Here is a 20854-nt window from a genome sequence, read left to right on the forward strand (position 1 = left end):
CTGTTTCCAGCTGGCCCTACTGCAGTTGCCATGTTTGGAGGAATCCCATAGGGCTTATCAGACCCTTATGTTCCCCTGCCGCTTCTTCCTTGGCACAAGTGCAGACAACTTGCCAGGCCATCACAGGAAATGGGAAGCACCTCTCAATCAAGGAACATGAACTGGGAGGGCTGGAGAAGCACACACCTAGGATACAGAGTGCCCATGCACACATGCTCCAAGGGAAAATGGAAACAAAGCTCTACTGTGATCTACAAGATACCTCTGCACAAGGTTGTAGCACAAAAGCAGAACATGTTTTGTCACACATGGTTAATAATAATAATAATTTATTATTTATACCCCACCCATCTGTCTGGGCTTCCCCAGCCTAACTGGGTGGCTTCCAAGAAGATATTAAAATTCAGTAATCCATCAAACATTAAAAGCTTCCCTAAACAGGAATGCCTTCAGATGTCTTCTAAAAGTCTGGTAGTTGTTTTTCTCTTTGACATCTGGTGGGAGGGCGTTCCACAGGGCGGGTGGTTAAATATATTATAGTTTTGATTTATTTATGTGTTTATATAATATTTAACAATTCAAACAACTAATCATTCAGCAATTTGGAGATTTACTATTTTCATTGCTCTCAAAAAGATCATGAACATAATTATTTTTTAAAAGGGCGAAATGTGTCCCTATTATTAACTTCTTAAACATAATCAATTATGATTTCCTGTGATACACTTTAATATAGGTTAAGTCAACAGCTATGCCAGAACAATAGCAAAACTGTGATTTTCTGTTAGCATTTCAATGACTCATACCCCCAGAGTTTAAGATCATAGTTCAAAGTAAAAGTGTCCCTATTAAACATAAAACAAGTTTAACAATTCAAGTGAATATCCCTTTTAAACACAAGTTGCTTGAGATCGGCTTGCAGGTCTTCATCCCAGGATCCCAGTATATCCAAATATGTATGCTGGCAGGTCCACTATTTACTTTTCTAGAATATGGTACTGTACAGTGAAAAATAGAAATTTATACATTTAAACCAAGCTGTATCTTTACACTTAACAAGTATCTCACATTCATTGTAAAACTAATTAATTTTATAACTCTGCAGAGTCTAGAAATCTAAAATTTAAGAAAAATGAAATAAGCACAAAAACACTCAGTAGTCTTAAAAAGACAATTAAAGCTCTTTATAATACAAAAGCTATTACTACTTATGACAGGCCAACTTAGACAGGGGGCGGTATGCAATCTTAGACATACTCAGAGTGAAACCATCAAAATCAATGGACAGGTAACTTAAGTCCATTGATTTTAATAGGCTTACTCAAGAGTGTGAGTTGGATATCACCCAATGTTCCACCCCGCCTTGCAAAAAACAGCACCTTTCTGTTTTTCTCTTTTTCCATCAAGGTCGACTGTATTTTATACAAGGTTTACTGGCAAACCTTCTCACAGTTTTACTAGTAAACATCTAGCACACATACTGAACACACACCCTTTCCCCATTTAGGAGACCAAGGTAACACAGAACATTTAAAATAGGGATGAGGAACCTGTGTCCTTCCGGGTGTTGTTGGACTAACCACTGGTCCTGATGGCTGGGGATGGTGAAAGCTAGAGTCCAACAACATCTGCAGGATCACATGTTTCCCATGCCTTAACTGAAACACAGAAACACATTATTACAACAATCACTATATAAAAGAAAGACATATTTTTAATTAAAAAAACTAAAATAAAAGTTTTGATAATTAAGTTATTCAAATATATCACCCAGTACAGCTGCCTCATAACTGCAGAGCCTCATAACGGGCTGTAGCTCAGTGGCAGAACACATAACTTGCATACAAAAGGTCCTAATTTAAATCCTTGGATCTCTAGGCAGGGCTGGAATAATTTCTTAAATGCTTGGGTTGATTTTTATGTCATCCCATCTCACAGTCTAGTCCTGCAGGCAATCAAATCTTCTCATATTCAGCTACAACTTCAGAGTCCTTGTTAGGAATGGAAATACTTCAGAAAGCAAATACAGTGGAACCTCAGTTTTCAAACGTAATCCGTTCCAGAAGTCCATTCAACTTCCAAAACGTTCAAAAACCAAGAATCAAAGGGCTGTTGGCAAAGTAAACAGAGAAAAATGAGAAATGCTCCTTGGAAGCCATTCGACTTCCGAGGTGCATTCGAAAACCGAAGCATTCACTTCTGGGTTTTGGGCGTTCGGCTTCCGAAACGTTCGGCGGCCAAGATGTTTGAAAACCAAGGTTCCACTGTGCATCACATAACTCAAAAGAGGCATGCTTAGATATGTATATCATTACAATGCCTTACCATAAAAGATTTAGCCCAGGAGCGACACAAGCATCACAATACCCATGAACTGGACAAAGAGCACCACAGGTGTGAGGAAAGACCATATGGGCCATAAAGAAATGTTAAAACTGGGAAAAGAAAGAGAGAGAAAACATGTAGCATATGTTGCAAGCAGGAGAGCATATTACAGTACAGGCAATTTGAGAACCAGCCAAATCCCAAAGTGAAACAAGTTTCACAGTATATTTGAACTGAGAGACCATGAGAACATCCCTTTGCACATAGTCTCCAGAAGAAGAGGTGTACAATGCGCAGAAGATATCTGCATATGTTTGAAACTTATGTCTCAGTGTCCAGAGTCTTCAAGGCAAAGTTTTGTTATGGCACGTAATAATAATAATACTAATACTAATACTAATAATAATAATATAATTTTTTATTTATACCCTGCCCTCCCCAGCCAGGGCCGGGCTCAGAGCGGCTTACAAGCAATAATAAAAACAAGATGAATGATTACAACTTAAAAACAAAAATAAAATACAACATTAAAATAATGGAACATTAAAATATTAAAATGTAGCCTCATCGCAGGAGGAGAAGGAAAAGAAAAAAGAAAGAGAGGGAGGGAATCAAATTGGCTCCAAGCCAAAGGCCAGGCGGAACAACTCTGTCTTACAGGCCCTGCGGAAAGAAATCAGATCCTGCAGGGCCCTGGTCTCATGAGGCAGAGCGTTCCACCAGGACGGAGCCAGAGTTGAAAAGGCCCTGGCTCTGGTTGAAGCCAATCTAACTTCCTTAGGGCCTGGGACCACTAGGGTGTTGTTATTTATGGACCTTGAGGCTCTCTGTGGGGCATACCAGGAGAGGCGGTCCCGTAGGTACAAGGGTCCTAGGCCGTGAAGGGCTTGAAAGGTCAAAAACAGCACCTTAAATCTGACCCTGTACTCCACCGGGAGCCAGTGCAGCTGGAAAAGCACTGGGTGAATATGCTCCCATGGCAGAGACCCAGTGAGGAGCCTCGCTGCAGCATTCTGTACCCGCTGGAGTTTCTGGGACAGCTTCAAGGGCAGCCCCACATAGAGCGAATTACAGTAGTCAAGCCTGGAGATGACCGTCGCATGGATCACTGTGGCCAGGTTGGGGCGGGAAAGGTAAGGGACCAACTGCTTGATGCGGCGAAGGTGGAAAAAGGTAGGACCCTGGCACCCCCAGGAGTGGACTGACCACCTCCCCCATGGCTTGGGCAGGGAGAGCCCATCTACCTGCTTCCATGCGCAGAAGTGGGCCATTGTTTCCTGCGTAATTGAAGCAATTCTCAGCCAGCCACACAAGACAGACAGGCAGCCATTGCATGTTTTCAGAAGAACAAATATGTGTGTGGTCTGCTATTACTCCTATCTGGGGTCCATATGTAACACCTTTCCCTCATCATTTAACACACAGACGTTTTAGAAGCAACGCAAGCCTGGAAAACTAGTATCTCTTACCCACCAACTTACCAAACTGCTGCCGCAATAAAACTAGCTGTTGTTATAGGTATCAGCGCAGGGTAGGTGGCATCATAGTCCTCGATTCCATGATACCACTCAAGATATATTATGCAATAAAAGGCCACAGACAAACTGATAATCAATAAGCAAATGCCGAGTATAAACCACCAGCTGCAAGAGAAAGAGAAAATGTGCTTTAATAATGTTAAAAACAAAAATACATTGAATTTAACGTTGCCTCAGATCAGATTATGCTCCAAGCCAGGCCTCTCTTAAGATGCAGGAAGCAACATACCTTATCTGCCTTCTGCTACTGCATCCAAATTTTGCAGTACTCCAACTTCTAACTGGCTGCCTATTGAGAAGAGGTCCTCACTTTCTGTGTGTGGAATTCTTAGACACGGGGCTTCTTTAATCAACAAAGTTGGCAGGCAGCACTGATTGTTCAGTCATTGTACGACAGGAGAGAAAGCAGAACAGGAGATGGGAAGGAAGGCTAGCTAGGGAATGGAAATTCTTAATAGGTTATCCGACTACTTTTTGCTAAGACACACGTGTCTGCTCATGCAGAACTAAAAGCAATGCTGGGATTTATCCTGACAGAGTGTAGGGGAGCCCTAAACAAAAAATGTCAAATTTCAGTCACAAACCCTTTGAAGTAAGCAAAGGGCGCCAGGTGCGGAGAAGCTCTCCTAAAATATAAACTCCACTCGTATTAGATGTTAGGACACATTTCTACATAAAACAGTGTTGGTTTCAGCTGGGTGTCTTACTGTATAAATAGAAAGGTATATGGGATGGGGGTTGAAGCATAGAGAGTATCTGATCTGAGAAAGCTGCACCAAAATTACTCCATATTTCTTTTATCAGATCAGAATAGGAGAAGACAACGAGGAACTCCCATTTTCACTCACTGCTGTTCTTAGCAACTAAGATGGATCCCTCCTCCCCCTCACACAGATGTTTCAAGTGTTTTAAATTATATTTCTTGCTGTTATGTTATACTGATTAATCTACAATAAAGTTTAGGGAGAATCCAACTGACTTTGTACTGTAAATACCTTTGTGTAACTTCTACTTGTAAACCCTCCACCCAAAAAACCCACCACCTCTTCTCCTTACCTTTCTTGCTGAATAATCTCTTTAACAATTTTAAAAAATTCAATGTAGTATGTAGTAGCTATTGATGCCAATATCCAGAATGCAGAGTGAATGTTAAGTCTGGGAAGCGGCTTCTCCTTCTTCTCTACGCTGGTAGTTTCAACTGTAAATAAAACCACCATTATTTTGCATACGTCATTAAACGAGACACCATCTTACAGAAGTAAAACATGCACACCAGGTTTCTAAATCATTCTTTGTTGCAGTTCAAATGCCTATCACCTCATCCCAGTTGGCCTTGAAATCTACATGACTTCTCAGTGCTCTGCTCATCTTAATCATAGGCATTTGGCAGCAGGGTGGTCTATTTATTCTGGAGCAGGCAAAGCAGGCTGTGCACTCAGTGCACATGGCTTGGGGACAAAAGTGGTAGTGGGTACCTCTAAGTCATGTGGCAAAGGGACCTACCTGTAGAAAGGAAGGCGCAAAAAGGTGGGGGTTGAGTAACTCCTTCCTCCTTTCCCACACCCTTGCAGCCATTACTTTATCACAAGTTCCCACTTGTCATAACATACTGTTGACAATATACTTTGCTGGCTGCCTGAAATACAGCAGAAGCTATTATATGACAAGAAGTTAAGCCAATATATTACTACATATTTTCAGTGAAATAAATAAATCCATAAGTACCGGTACATGGATGGCTTTGAACGTTCAGTAACCTCTACGGTCTAAGGGATTAAGTGTAGTTTGGGGTACTCCTGGATCCAACAGGAGGCTGAGGAGGCTTTTGTGGCTAGAAATACTGTCCTAGCTTTAACTGGTCCAAAATGCAGCGGCCAGATTGCTGGCTAGGGGGTTCCATTTAGAACTCATGTAACACCTCTTTTAAAACAGCTGCATTAGTTGCCTGTAAGTTTCCAGGCTCAATTCAAGGGATTTAAAGTGACTTTGGTCACAGATACCTGAAAAAAACACCTCCTTCCCTACAAGACCCCCTTAGGTGTTAAGAGAAGCAGAGTGCGCCCTCTTGATAGTTCCACTGCCCTCAGAAGTATGGGGTAGTGGCCTGGGAAGAGGACATTCTCTGGGCAGCCCCTAAGTTGTGGAATTCCCTCCCCACAGCTGGCATCTTCATTACACAGTATGCTGAAGGCACAGACCCGTCCTCTGACCTTTGACAGTTGGTAGGACTGACCCAAGACATTTTGGCAACTGAGGAAGACCCCCAAATGCCTTCCCACACCCTGTCAGGGAAGAAGGGAGGAGTGAAGATCTACATCATGGGTGGGCCAGCCCTGATGGTTGAGACATGTACTTTAAGACCCACCCTATTCTTTTGACTTAACCTGTTGCCATATTTTTTAATGGCTGACCCGCCCTATGCTATGATGAAGGGTGAGTAATATATCAGAAAAAGGACAAAAGCCATTAACTTCCAGAGCTGGGCCTAGGCGTGTGACCTCCTTTACCGGATCAGGGAACCCCTTCAGGAGGGGCTGCCTCCCGACAGTCTTCAACACTTCCACTCAGCACGACTCCTTGCCATGGTGAGTCATCCATTACACTTTAGCAATGATAGCTAGCCAAACCCCACCTTTCATCCTCTGCTTGGAGCTGGGAGATAAAAGCAAAGGTATCCCTCCTGAACACATTGAGCTATGAAGCTATGGAGGGTGATCCTCGCCCAGGGAACAGAAGATAAAACTGAAGCTCTTGGCATAGCGAGCAGCAGAAGTGAGCTGAGAAGCGTCTCCTCTGCCCAGCGCAGAAGCAAGTCCTCTGAAAGGGATGCTGGAACAGGGTGGTAGGTGGCAAGGGCATTTCAAGCAGGAGCGCCAGCCACAGCTCAACGCTGGATTTGCCAAACAATCCTAGCTTCCCTCTTTGGCTCTGATGACAATGGCCGGTGCTGGGTGGCAGAGTGCTGGTCCTCCAAGACGTACCCTCCGTGCACCAGCGGACCGACACCTTGGCTGCCTCGGAGTGGTGGGTGGCAGCAGCTCTGCAAGGGCCGCAGCCACTGACCACCACACAAACAAGCCCCTTAGCCTTCCTCACCCCCTGGAGCCAGAAACGAGGGCAGGGTATGCCTAGTGAGGCTAAAGCCCCTCTTCCCAGACCAGCTTGGAAGGTCCTCAAAGCTGCGCTGGGATTCCGAGGGCCTTGATGCATTTCATGCGCAGGTCCTGTTTCATGGCCTTATGCACACCTCAATGCATCTGCTTGACCTCCCAAAAGCCCTCTATGGCTTGGGTCCAAGGTGCCTGAAATACTGCCTGCCCTGCCAGGGCTCGGAGATCTTTTGGGGAGGCCCATCTCTCAGTCCCCCCCCCCGTGGGGAAAAGGGAGAGGGTCTCCTCAGGGGGAGGCTCCCACCCAGGCAACTTGGGAACTCCCTGCCTGGAGAAGTGGATGGCTCCCCCCTTGGCCGCCTTTTTATCCCTGTCATTTTTATTATTGCAGTTGTTTGTATGGTTTTAACAGCACACCCACATATGTAGTTTTGATTCTATCGGCGTGTAACTTTTTTTTTTTGCAATGCTAGCTACTTCCCCCCACCCCACCAGACCCCACCCCGAGGTTTTTAGATGTTCCTACTTTTATCCTGGGTTCCTGTCAGGGAAAATGGCGGGGTATGAATTATAAATGCACAGTAATAATTCCAGGTGCTCAGCTCGCGCACAGGCGCATTTACCGCGGAGCAAGCGCCGCGGCTCAAAGCGAGATTTACTTCCGAGTAGGCACGCGTGGGGGGGGGGCGGGGGAGAGCGAGCCCCGCGCCCATTATTCATCCCGCGCTTTATTTTGCTCCACGTCCCGGCTCCTCCCGGGCGGCCTTCCTTCCTTCCTTCCCTCCTAAGCGGGGCGACCTACCGGCCTCGCCCGGGCCCGGCGGCGGCGGCGGGTGCTGCTGCTGCCCCCCGAGATGCCGCCTGAGCCTCAGCCGCGGATCGCGCTCCTCCTCCTCCTCCTCCTGCCGCTCCTCCATCTTGGGGGCCGCGGAAGTGAGCCGAGCCCAGCAGGAAGGGAGGCTGGATGGCGGCGGCGGCGGCGGCGGCGGCTGCTTTGCCCGGGATCCGCCCGCTCCCCCGCCTTCCCTCCGGCCGGGCGAGAGAGAGAGAGAGATTCCCTGGGGAAGCCGGGGCCCCGCAGCCGCGCCCTTCGCGCCCTCGGGGGAGTCAGAAAACACTCGATCCCTCAGGAAACAAAAAAAGACCCCCGCCAATATTCCCCTCAGAGCGGTTCGCGCGAAGCGGGAAAAGTGAAAACTCCACCTGGCCGCTCCGGAACGTTAAAAGGCTGAATGGGATCGAGGCTTTTTAAGAATCTAATCTTTCTAAGCTAAAGCTGCTGCTCCCTGGTATTTTCTATCCTGCAGTTCGAGGCAGCGTTTTTTTATATATAATTTTTATAATATTTTCTGTTTTACAGTTTAAAATACTCATCTTACATTCTTAAGATATCAATGACCTCCCTTCTTCTCTTTCCATTGTTCATTTTACATATCATAAATCCCTGCATATTTTACAAAAACTATACCATACAGTACAGTATTCCATTATTGCATCCATCAAAAACACAACTAATTCCCATATATTCAATAGATGTTTTCCAATCTTCTTTAAACATACGTTCTTCTTGTTCTCTTATTCTATATGTTAAGTCTGCATGTTGCGCATATTCTGTCAACTTAAGTTGCCATTCTTCTTTGGTTGGGACCTCGCTCATTTTCCTTTTTTGGGCTAACAAAACGTGTAACAGTTATGTTACTACCACAGTAGTAACATAAATAAATAACCTGTTTTGACACCCTGGGAATTTCAGTCTGAATTATCCCTAACAGGAAGGACTCTGACTTTGGGGAGGAAAGTACTTTTAAACATTTTTTTCAATTCATTATGGATTATTTCCCAATACTCTTTTACCCTTTTTACAAGTCCACCACATATGAAAGAATGTTCCCGTCAGCTCTTTGGAGAGACAGCATTTTATCATTGCGCCAACCCTGCTAGGAGAGCCAGTGGCGTAGCGTCGGGGGTGCAGGGGGGCCCAGCCGCACCGGGCACAACATCTGGGGGTTAGGGTTAGGGGGCGCAAATCCACGGGTTAGGGGGCGCAAATCCACGGGTTAGGGGGCGCAAATCCACGGGTTAGGGGGCGCAAATTACTTGCCTTGCCCCAGGTGCTGACAACCCATGCTATGCCACTGGGGAGAGCGACAGGTCTGAGATGGCAGGGAGCTCAGTGGTTGAGCGGGGATTTGAACTTGGGTCTCTCTGGACCCAGGCTGACACTGACCACTATGCTACACTTTGCAAAGCACTTTTAAAAAAGCAAAACAAAAAACCTATATTTCCCCAGGAAGTAACAGATTTATTGGGGCCTCGGTTTGCGTGGACTGGGTCCTGGGATGCCCTCGGAGCTCTGCCACAGTCACTTGAATTTTGATTTCCCAGTGCTGGGGAAAGAGAGTTTGTTATCGCCAACTTTTGAAGCTTTTGGCTATTGGTCAGTTTTGCCTCAGTGAGTCTTGTATGCCTCAGGTCCAAGTCTAGTACCATTCCTGAGTGATTGACATACACAAATTGGATACTGGCAGTTGCTTTGTATACATGTGTGGATGCTGGTCTGTAATGGGCGATGAAGATCGGGGGGGCACTACTTCCTGTCATCTCAGAACATATTCAATAAACAGACCAAGTGACTGAAAATGATGTTTTAGATTTAACCCCTCTAAGTTGCCTGTCCCGCTCTGCTGCTTTTTCTCCAACCTCTAGCCATCCCTTGAAGGTGAGAAAGTGAGATCTCCAACTGCTGGGCCAGTTCCAACCTAGCAGCTGTTACTAGGTGGATAATTAGATCCCTATAGAACACATTTGGGGCACAAATTCTTAGGGAAATTGAAATCATTGGCCGCTCACTGGTCCTAGATCCCAAACTGTGTCTTCTCTCGATCTTTTCAGGAAGAAATGCTGACTTTGCTTTAAAACCTTGGAAAAAAATAATGCTGCCACATTTGCTGCCACCACCAACACTCTTATCTTCTTAAATAACCTTTCTCTTATTTTCAGAGTTCACCTGTCCATGGAATATAGATTTCAGAAACTGCTAGCTGTATTTTATTTTTTTAATTTTGATGCAACTTTACATGTAGTTCATCTTGTCTTACTAAGAAACAGAAATAACACTTAGCATATAGCATTTCAGTGTTCAAAGTACTTCACACATGCTATGCTGTTCTGCCTGTAGTTACCTTTAATCCTGCCATTGCTTGAAGGGGTTTGGGTCAGTATACTGTATATGGCAGGCTTCCTCAACCTCGGCCCTCCAGATGTTTTTGGCCTACAACTCCCATGATCCTTAGCTAGCAGGACCAGTGGTCGGGGATGATGGGAATTGTAGTCTCAAAACATCTGGAGGGTTGAGGAAGCCTGGTATATAGTATCCCTATATACACAACCGCCCTGCGAAGGAAGGAGGCTGAGAAAGTGACTAGTCAAAGGTTAGTGAGCTTTGTGGCTGAGCAGGGATTTCAAGTCCAACACACTAGTTGCTACACCACTCTTGACTCTCTAATTAAAGAATTAGAGAGTCAAGAGTGGTGTAGCAACTAGTGTGTTGGACTTGAAATCTGCAGGTTTTCAACCTTTTTGAGTCCACTGCGGCTTTGATCAGCTACATTCTTTATGTGGCTACTCTGAGCCTCAGGAACCCAGTTATGTCACCCCTTGTCTGCAGAGCCGGCAGTCCCTCACCTGTTTGCAAATGCCCTCCATTGTGGAGTGTTCCCTCAGCCTCCTTTCCCCTTCCCTCTCCTTGGGAGTCCTCTGGGCAGCAGCTGCCATCGCCCCTGGTCTCTGAGCTACTCTCCCACCCCAAAGAAAGGTGCCTCCTCACGCCGCCCCGCAGGGGCCTGGGAAGAGGATGCCCCCAGCCTTAGTGGCCCAACGGAGACTGCCCAGAGGTGAACGTGAAGCCAGCACCTTGCTCACCTTGGAAGGCAGCAGTGGCAGCAGTGAGCGCCACCAGGCCAGCATGGCAGAAAGCCTCCTCTTCAGCACAGAGGAGGGAGGGAAGGAAAGAGGGACAGAGGCCAGAGTTGCCTGCAGCACTCCTGACCATCATTCATGACACCCCAGGGTGCCAGGGCATACTGGTTGAAAACCACTGCTTTAATCTAGTCGATGTATTTTTTCTCTTCAAGGCAAGACAATGGGAAAGCATTATAAAAGGCCAGAAATAGACATTTGAGACTTGGACTACAGACAGACTGTGTTGGGTATAACTGGGGATCACAAAGCCGTTATAAGTCACGGAACTTCTAAAAGAAAGGCAAAGACAACCGGACGTGTCAAGGGAAAGCTGCATTTTCATAGGGTTTCCCATCCTTTACAACAAATGTGGAATAAAACTAAAAATGAACAAATCAATATAGAAAACCGCTGAAGATTTGTATTTTGGGGGAAATTATTATTATTATTATTATTATTATTATTATTATTATTATTATTATTATTATTATAATCTCATTTCTTTTATTGATTTATTTCATCATTTCTATCCTGCTTTTCTAAGAAATAGCCAATGCAAATTGGTAACCATAACAAATGGTTTAAGATGCATGCTTTGATCTTCCTGTTCAAACATCCAACTGAGTTTCCAAACCCTCTCCAAAAGCAGCCCAAGTAATCTAATCTGGTGCTGACCAGGGCATGAATGATTGTGACCAGGAATGATTTATCAAGGTGCTCACGCACCAACCAAAGCTGGAAAAAGATTATGACCATCCAGGAGCAAGGCTGATCCTGAAGAACCCCCAAACTGCGAACTTGCTTCTTTAAGGGCCTGTGTAGATACACAAATTCCTAGGTTGCCAGGACCCTGACCTGGCAATGCTTCCAATCTACCTGGATTAAGCTTCAGTTTTCTCTCTTATCCACTCCAAAACTCTTACCAGTTAAGAACTTCTACGGCATCCCTATGATCAAAACAGAGAAACAAGGAACAGAGGGTTATCCACACTTTCTTTTGTACAGTGTTTATACTATTATAAACTCATATTATTTACTATTCATGGAGAAATAGAAGCTTGTTACTCAGTTGAACTTGATCACAGAAGACCCTCTAGAAACAAGATTGGGACATTCTAAACCAACTCTATGTGAACTGACTGGGTAGGCAGGTGGTGCCCTTTCCAAATGATAGAAACAACTTGCATGAGGAGGATGCCTTTCACAAAAAGAGAATCTGTTTTGAAAGACAAATGCCACCCCTGATTAAGAGCTCTGTAGTGACGATTATTGCATTGCTCTAGCATCTGTACATTTTGATGCAGAAGAACGTCAAGAGTTCAGTGGGTGCCAAGGAGTCAACTTTTAGATGGGATCGGAAGTGGTGCCAAGTCCAAGGCGGGCAAGCGTGAACTTCTAAGCACAGCAAACACACAAAGAGCCAGAAATGGACAGTTTAATCCAAGGCATGCCGGAAATCAGGTTCTGTAAGAAGGGGAGGGGTCAGAGGATGCACATAGTTTGGCCCTGCAAGTCAGAGGAGTCTCTTAAGATGTTTGGTGTGGTTTACATGGTTGCCTCCTCTCCATTTTCTCTTTACAAGAACCCTGTGAGATAGGTTGGGCTGAGAGACATTGATTGCCTCAAGGTCACCCAATAAGCTTCATGGCTGAGTGGGGATTCGAACCCTGATCCCCCAGGTCATAGTCCAGCACACTAACCATTGCACCACACTGGCTCTCAGTTATATTTGGGGTAGACTTCAAAGGAATGGGGCCTTTAGACAGGGAGCTTAGTCTTCCTCACACCTCAAAAGGTCTCAAAAGAGTTCAGGCTAGTTCCACAAGGCCAACCTTGCCCCACTCCCTGGGGCACTTCTAGAAGGGCTAGCTGATTCAGAACTAAACATGTGTAACATCTACCTAGCTCATAGGGAAGAATAGCATTCATCAGATGTGGTAGCTTTGCTGGGACAGCCCCATCCACCTGCCTCCCCTCTCTCTACTCAGAGTATTCACAGTTCAGATCTACTGTGGAAAGTTCACTCACCCATGTCTTTCCTCCAAAATGGTTCTCATAGTCGTGGTGGCTGCTTCTCTGTGGAAGGTGGAGTCCATTTGTTTGCACACCTGGCTGGAGCAAGGTAGCTCAGACTACAGCTGGGGTTTTTTAAACGAAAAATGCAAGCGGCAAGTGCATCATTCCTGATTACTTGCAGAACAAGTGGAGAGGCAGGCAGGGTATTTATTTATCCCACCTTTTTATCCAAGGAGCTCAAGGAGGTGTACATGGACTCCCCCTCCTCCTTTAATCTCCACAACTGTGAGGGAGGCTAGGCAGAGAGGCAGTGACAGACCTCCATGGCCACTCAGGGAGCTTCATGGTCTTTCCCAGGTCCTAGCCAATCTTGCTGAACATAAAATGGAAGAATGGTATAAAGAGGTGTTTGATATAGCTATTACTGATAAATTAGCATGCTATTAAGGTAAGACGGGGAATATGCAGGAGAAATTATTTTGAGGAGATATGGAAGGTGTTTGAAGAATTTGTACTGTTAAAACGGAAAGAGATCATACCATCACAAGAGGTGTTGAAATTTTGGGAGGTTGGATAGTTACAATAGAATAGTCTCTGGGGTGGGGTGCACATTTTTATTTATTTCTATTTATTGTTATTACTTTGTCAAAAAACAATCAAACAACTGACTAACGGTCACAGCACACTGGTATGTTGAGGTCACACAGCTCACACTTTCAAACCAAGGGAAACCGGCAACTCATAATGGCTGCCTCCTGCATGTTTTTGCAGCGTTAGCAGCACCAAAGTGACTTCTCTAAGGTGCAAGCTTGGGTAGTGTTTCTGGTGGTCCTGGGCTGCCCAGACTACAGGACCCCACTCTTGTCCTTGCTGATGTGGTCCAAAGGGAAGCAGAGCATCGCATGTGGCACCAGCTTGGGTGCAGGAGTTGCCAGAAGGAGGCACACAAGATGCCACCCAAACGACTTTGGGACTCCTCTCAAGATTTGTGCAGGATTTACTCCTTGGCCTTTTCTTCTTCCAAAGATGTCCCTCAAGGTGATGGCTAAGTGGACAATAAGGTGGGCAATATTTGGGAGAAATGTCATCTGAACTGTCAAAAACAAAAGAATGAGTGAATTCTGTCAATGTCATAGGAAAAGGCAACAGCAGACGCACCCCTGGTCTGAATCAGGCAAAATGTAAAAGTGAAAGACTAATACCAGTCATTGCTGCAAGATGAAGACTGAATGGCAGATACAGACCACCCAAGGAAGTCACCACCAGCACTTGCCTCCAAAAAGCATAAGTTCTGCAAAACATAAAACAGAAAGGTTGTTAGAAATTGGCAAATTTCAGAAAATAGTTGATGGACCATGTCTGAAGGAATCTCATGGGGCCTGCTCCTTCATTTCCCCCCTCCCTCAAAAGAAAGGGGGGGAAACAAACCCTTGGGGGCCCTGATAGTCTCTTCTTTAGACAAATGTGTGGAGGACAAGGACGATGGAGTTAGGTATGTTTAGCCTGGAAAAGAGGAGACTGATATGGAAAAGAGGAGAGATATGATAGCCATCTTCAAATATCTCAAGGGCTGTCACATGGAAGCTTGTTTTCCCCTCCTCTGGCATGTAGGACTTGAACCAATAGCTTAAAGTTACAAGAAAGGTGATTCCAACTAAACATCAGGAAGAATTTTCTGACAGTAAGAGCTCTTCGACAGTGGAACGGACTCTCTTGGGAAGTGGTGGACTTCTATTCCTTGGAGGTTTTTGAGAAGAGGCTGGATAGCCATTTGTCATGGATGCTTTAGCTGAGATTCCTGCATTGCAGGGGAGGGGGTTGGATTTAGACCCTAGTTGTTCCAGCTCTACAATTCTATGACTCTACCTCCACTGTCAGATGCAATTTGCCTCTGAATACCACTTGCTGTACATCGCAGGTGGGCAGAGTGCTCCTGCCCAGCTTACAGGCACCTGGTCAGCCGCTGTGAGGACAGGATCCTGGAGTAAAAGAGCCATTGGTCTGATCCAGCAGCATACTATGTTCTTATGTTCTCCCTAGCCTTCCCCTCAGGGAAAACAATGACTGAGCTTACACATTTTCCCCACCTCTTGCAGGAAGGCCAATTGCATGACTCCTTGGCAACATACCAAGGGGTCCAGAAATCAAACCCTGTGTAGGATTGTTGAAAGATCTAGGTTTTTCTATCTTTAGTCCGAGCAGGATAAAAGGATGGCAAGGCAGCAGTCTCCAAATGTGTGAAGGGCTGTCATGAAGAAGATGGAACCATCATGCAGTTCCAGAGGGCAAGACTAGGACCAATGGGTGGAAATTGCAGGGAAGCAGATTCAACTAAGCATTTGAACAACGTTCCTGCTGGTAAGAGCTGTCTGGCAGTGAACAGATTTCCTTAGGAGGTAACGGGTGCTTCGTCACTGGAGGTATTTAAGCAGAGGCTGGACAACCATCGGTCTGGGAGTCTATAGCTGCACTACAGAACCTGTATTAAGCAGGAGGCTGGACTCAGTGAATTTCCAACTCTGATTCTAAGAATGGTAAGATGTAAAAAACCATGTCTCACCAACCATCTTCTCTGAAGCAACTGAACCAGAGGACCGGAGCTGCGTATATCTCCTTGTGTTGTGCATCTTGGAGATAAGTGATTAGTAATTAATTATTAATTATGAACTTGGGGACAGCTAGTTCATGGTAGCTCATTAAGACATCAAAAATACATTTTGTCTTATCTGCGGGCATTTTTCTTTTCACTTAAAACATTTGAACACACAGAGGCAGGCGCTTATCAGTACACCATCTGTTGAAATGCAACCAGATGCTAGAATCCAACCTAAGTTGGACATTAAACAACCTGTTGCGTTCAAGTGAGAATTCTCAAGTGTGTATTAAATTACTTTGCAACCCTGAACTGACCCTTTAAGGAGTAGACAGTAAATAATGGTGCGCTTGAGGCAAGGAATGTGCTCGCTATAAACATGTGTGCATTTGAACTGGATGAGAGGAGAGGCAAAGGCAAAGCAACTGTAAAGCTAAAGAGCTTGGGAAATTTGAAAAGGGGGCATTGTACAATATTGCGATCTAGTCCACACTATTTGCTTACAAAAAGTAAAAATAAGATCAGTGCAAAGCAAATCTTCATAGAATTGTAGAATTCTAAAGTTGGAAGGGACCCTGAGTGTTATCTAGTCCAACCCCCTGCAATGCAGTAAATATAAGTTTCTCCATTTAGGCAGAAAGAACCAGCTGCATAAATATAGGATGGGGGACACCTGGCTTGCCAGCAGTACAAGTGAAAAGGATCTGGGGTCTTGATGGACCACAAGCTTCACCTGAGCCAACAGTGTGATGCAGCAGCAAAAAAAGCTAATGCTATTTTAGGCTGCATTAACAGAAGTATAGTGTCCAGATCAAGGGAAACCATGGTACCACTCTATTCTGCCTTGGTCAGACCACACCTGGATTATTGTGTCCAGTTCTGGGCACCATAATTTAAGAAGGATGTTGACAAGCTGGAACGTGTGCAGAGGAGGGTGACCAAGCTGATCAAGGGTCTAGAAACCACACCTTATGAGGAGCTCTTGAAGGAGCTGGGTATGTTTAGCCTGGAAAAGTGAAGACTGAGAGGAGATATGATAGACTTAGGAAGACAGAGCAAGCTCCAAAGAGCAATGTTCGTTTCCAGGCATTCCTCATTCCTGCCTAAGGACCCAGAATTATTACACTGCAGAAGTGTGTTAAAACTCCCAAATTTCACATCTGAGACTAAAAACACCCTTCTTGTTGATAAGAGGAAGGTAAATGAGGAAAGGAAAGTCTTTCATGCTTTTGCAAAAGTTTCCAAATATCCCTCATGGCATTTTTTTCGCTGAGTAAAAAAGCCTGAGGAATAATTGTGTAATCTGTGAAAAATATTGCTGAATGGAGAAAGGATTGCCTTTCAGCACAATAACCATTCACCTACCTTTCAAGAATTGCTCACCTCAGTTGCCTTTAGCGTGTCTTTTTTTTAAAAAAGAAGACATGCAAAGCGTTGTTCTTGTTGTTACAATATAGAAATATAAATTTTAAATAATATATGAGAAAATGCAATTTAAAATAGACTGAAACCTTTAAATCTAATCCCAATAATGGGGCCCTTCTGGAGTCCAGACCCTTAGTTCTCAGGGTAAGGTGTAAAGGTGTAAAGACAGTGATTCTATTCCTTCAAGGAGCTCAGGAAACAACGCATAGGCTTCTTCCACTTTATCCTCACAAAAGCTTGGTGGAGAAATAGTGACCAGCCCAAGGTCTACCAAGGCTAGTGTGGATTTGGGCTTAGGATTCACTGGTCCAGCTTAAACACTCTGGCTCACAGATTAGCTGTTAGTTGCCACAGGTGATGCATTTTGCTGACACTTCCCAGTCCAATTCTGTTGTTTCCTAAGTGAGGCAGGAAAGCCATCTTGAATATAACATGCATTGAACAAAAGAACCTAAAGCTCCTCCACTCTGCCTCCACAGTTGGAGGCAGCTTTGCTTCTAGATACCAGTTGCTGGAAGAGGACCCATGTGCTCAGAACCTGCTGGCTTTGATTTTATCAGTGCATGGCAGCCAGGCTATCACTTACCACTCCACCGGTGGCTGAGATGTGGGGTGCTCCCAAGCTGCACTCCTGATGCTTCAGAGAGAGAAAGATCCCATTCGGGACACGCAACTCGCCTATTTCCCAGACATGGGAACCATTCACTGACAGAGCCTCTGTCTTCCTAGGATTCAAGCACAGTTTCTTGGTCCTAATAGATATGGCATGGAGAAATAGAGCTGTGTGTGTTGTCGGTGTATTCACAACACTTTGCTCCAAAACTTCTAATGACCACTCCCTATGGTTTCATTTAGATGTTAAATAATACTGAAGAGATAACAGTATCCCATGGAACCCCAGAATACAAGTGCCAAGGGTTGGTTTCTCTCACGGTTCGTCAGCATGACTAAGGTTGATTCAGCTCAGCAACTGGGTCTGAGCCCGGATCTAAATAATCAGTCTCATCCAGCAATACCTGCTCCACAACCACCCTTGGCACCACCTTTGCCAAGAAAGGGGTGTTGGCAAGTGATCTATAGTCCTTACACTCCGTTGGGTCCAGAGTGGGCCCAACTTTCTAAGTATTTACTTAGCACAAATCAAACATCGGCTCCCTCTCTATTTTTATCAGTAGCAAAATCAAGTGTGTGTTTTATGGTGGAAGACAAGGAAACTCTAACACAAGTAGATTGTCTTTTTAAGGGATTCACCTGAGAGAAGCTCGTTGTTTAAGGAAGTGGCAGTGAAAAATGAATGAAAGGGTAACGTGGGTACGTAATTCTAATATATATTTGCTTACATATAATTACTTGCCATTATATAACACTGTCGAGTGTTCAAAACACTTGATTATGTTAGTATACCGATATGGAGGCAATTCAATAGGGAGTCAGAAGAAGGATATCTTTTGAACCAAATGGATTTTCTGTTTGCTGTAATAATAGTCCTTGCATGCAAATTGCCCTGTGCATAAGCAGAAAGAGTTTCTGTGGAGGTAAAGGGCTTCCCCTTCTAACCAAAACCCTCCTCATGCTCTTGAATTCTCCTCTGACCACCAGGAACAGCTTTTCCAAGGAAAAGAGGAGCTATAGCACACCCTCTGCCATTTCCCTGATGAAAATAGGGATGTCCTGTTTCATCCACATCACCATATTTTTATTATTTATACCTTGCCCATCTGACTGGGTTGCCCTAGCCGCTCTGGGCGACTTCCAGCATATACAAAATATAATAAAGCATTAAACATTAAAACTTCCCCATACAGGACAAAATTAAAAGATGCCTGCTACTTAGGAGAAAGGCGATGGCAAATCTAGACAGCATATTAAAAAGCAGAGACATCACCTTGCCAACAAAGATACGTATAGTTAAAGCCCTGGTTTTTCCAGTAGTGATGTATGGAAGTGAGAGCTGGACCATAAAGAAGGCTGATCGCCGAAGAATGGATGCTTTTGAATTCTGGTGCTGGAGGAGACTCTTGAGAGTCCCATGGACTGCAAGAAGATCAGACCTATCCATTCTTAAGGAAATCAGCCCTGAGTGCTCACTGGAAGGACAGATCCTGAAGCTGAGGCTCCAAGACTTTGGCCACCTCGTGAGAAGAGAAGACTCCCTGGAAAAGACCCTGATGTTGGGAAAGATGGAGGGCAGAAGGAGAAGGGGACGACAGAGGACGAGATGGTGGGACAGTGTTCTCGAAGCTACAAACATGAGTCTGACCAAACTGCGGGAGGCAGTGAAAGACAGGAGTGCCTGGCATGCTCTGGTCCATGGGGTCATGAAGAGTTGGACACAACTAAACGACTAAGCAACAGCAACATACAGGACTGCCTTCAGGTGTCCTCTAAAGGTTACTTATTTCCTTGGCTCGGGGCTTGCATAACTCTATAGTCTCTGACATTTCTCCAATGAAAATAGGGGTGATGTAAGGAAAAGTGGGGCATTCCGGGATCAAATTGGAAACCAGGACAGCTTCTGTTAATCTGGGAGTGTCCTTGGAAAATAGGGACACTTGGAGGGTCTGCTATAGTTGGAAGGGTAGTGGAAAAGTCCCAGCGTGCAGCACCACAGCACCACTATGTTTGGACATAGTTGTGTCCAAACTATTATGTCTTTCTTTGTCCCACTGCACTTTTGATAACATCATTTATACTGTACTTTTCTATTTGCTAGTAGTGGAGTGCCTAGGTTTCAAGCAAAACATGGCAAACCCCCCAAAAAGTACCGTTTACCACACATGCCCAAGTGACTCTCTAGGTATGTAGAAGTATATTAGTCTGTAAATTAACAGCTATTTTTTAAAAACCAAAACAGAACGGAACAAAACTGGCACAAGAAGGACTTCTAAGCTACTGGGATCTTCAGATTGTGGAGATTGATGAGCCCTGGAGGGGAAATTAACTCTCTTTATATCCTGAGAGAGATACTGGGGATTTAATAAGGGAGTATTAAAAGGAAACAGTTTTTCAATGTAACTTTAAAGAATCTGCAGCAGGATGATTTTAGTGCATTTAACTCCAAGCCACGCCATGGCGTGATGTGGTATAAGTCTTCTCCTGTCACTTCAAGCTTTATTCAGAGCCAAACACTCCTGATTAAATAGTTCTCCCTTTTCAGGTCTTGTCATAGTCCAAACATTCAAAGATGCACCAAAGGATGTCTTTCTACGTTGCTACCACTGCTGGATCCCATGAATTTCCCATGAGTTCCCCTTTGCTTCTTGCAATGCTCAAAGGTGCTTACTATCCCCCCCTCCCCGTTTTCCTGTTTTTAACTGCATTGTGCCACAACACTAAATAGGATTGGGGGTGGGATGGGGAGCAGCCTGTGCTTCGTTTCCCTCCCCTCATAATCCATGAATGCACACCCCAGGCCTTATTGTGAATCCCCAAGGAAGATGCTGTACCTCTCTTGGGAGACATGTACATCATCCCAGTACAGATGCATGAAGAAGTTTTTTTGTCTCCAGCTGCTACATAACTAACCTATTTTCAGCATCAAGTGCCTGTTCATCTTTTGCTTCCGCTCTTCTGTCTGTTTGGGTCTCTGAATTTCCAAACTCTCTTTTGTAACATATCTAACGCTAGAGATAACAGCTCCCACCACAGCAAAACCAGCTGCAGAAGTTTTCTCTCAGATGCTGGTTTCTGCGTAACCATAACAGCCTATGGAAAGCATCAGCCCTCATCCCCTCAGTAACCTTAATTTCTCCATCACATTCACACGCCTACGAAGCTGTAGATGCTCAGGTGCCTCAACCTGTTCTAACCCATGAATAACATTATGCAGAAATTCGTCTAAACCTTGTTCACAATTGAAGAATTGCCCTTGCGTCTGAACATGAGTA

At 44.8% G+C, this 20854-nt stretch overlaps 2 protein-coding genes across 5 annotated transcripts in view; one reads left to right on the plus strand and one right to left on the minus strand.

The window, feature by feature from the left end:
* Positions 1-20854, plus strand: part of SLC2A9 (solute carrier family 2 member 9) — a 304118-nt gene that overhangs the window by 149719 nt on the left and 133545 nt on the right. The gene's annotated exons all lie outside the window — the stretch shown is intronic.
* TMEM128 (transmembrane protein 128) lies at positions 313-8013 on the minus strand. 4 transcript variants are annotated; one of them, XR_014171788.1, is made up of 6 exons: positions 7776-8013; positions 4920-5061; positions 3807-3968; positions 2326-2435; positions 1551-1658; positions 313-985 (listed from the first exon to the last, which is right to left on the minus strand). XR_014171788.1 is itself a non-coding variant. In XM_081925808.1 (5 exons), the coding sequence occupies exons 1-4, from the start codon at positions 7888-7890 to the stop codon at positions 2336-2338; spliced, it is 519 nt and encodes a 172-aa protein (XP_081781934.1). In that variant the 5' UTR covers positions 7891-8013; the 3' UTR covers positions 313-985; positions 2326-2335. The 4 variants fall into 4 exon arrangements, 3 of the variants coding, with proteins under 3 accessions (XP_081781934.1, XP_081781936.1, XP_081781935.1); XM_081925808.1 differs by lacking the exon at positions 1551-1658; XM_081925810.1 differs by lacking the exons at positions 1551-1658; positions 7776-8013 and adding an exon at positions 7633-7732.

Source organism: Podarcis melisellensis, assembly GCF_964234715.1.
Source record: "Podarcis melisellensis genome assembly, chromosome: 9".
NCBI classification, from domain to species: domain Eukaryota; kingdom Metazoa; phylum Chordata; class Lepidosauria; order Squamata; family Lacertidae; genus Podarcis; species Podarcis melisellensis.

Excerpts from the sequence above, each read along its gene's own strand:
- TMEM128 (XM_081925808.1), bottom strand. The coding sequence starts at position 7,890 with ATGGAGGAGCGGCAGGAGGAGGAGGAGGAGGAGCGCGATCCGCGGCTG. Across the intron at positions 5,062-7,775 it reads GCCGGGCCCGGGCGAGGCCG|TTGAAACTACCAGCGTAGAG; the intron begins GTAGGTCGCCCC and ends TTTTATTTACAG. Across the intron at positions 2,436-3,806 it reads TTTATTGCGGCAGCAGTTTG|TTTTAACATTTCTTTATGGC; the intron begins GTAAGTTGGTGG and ends TTCTTTTCCCAG.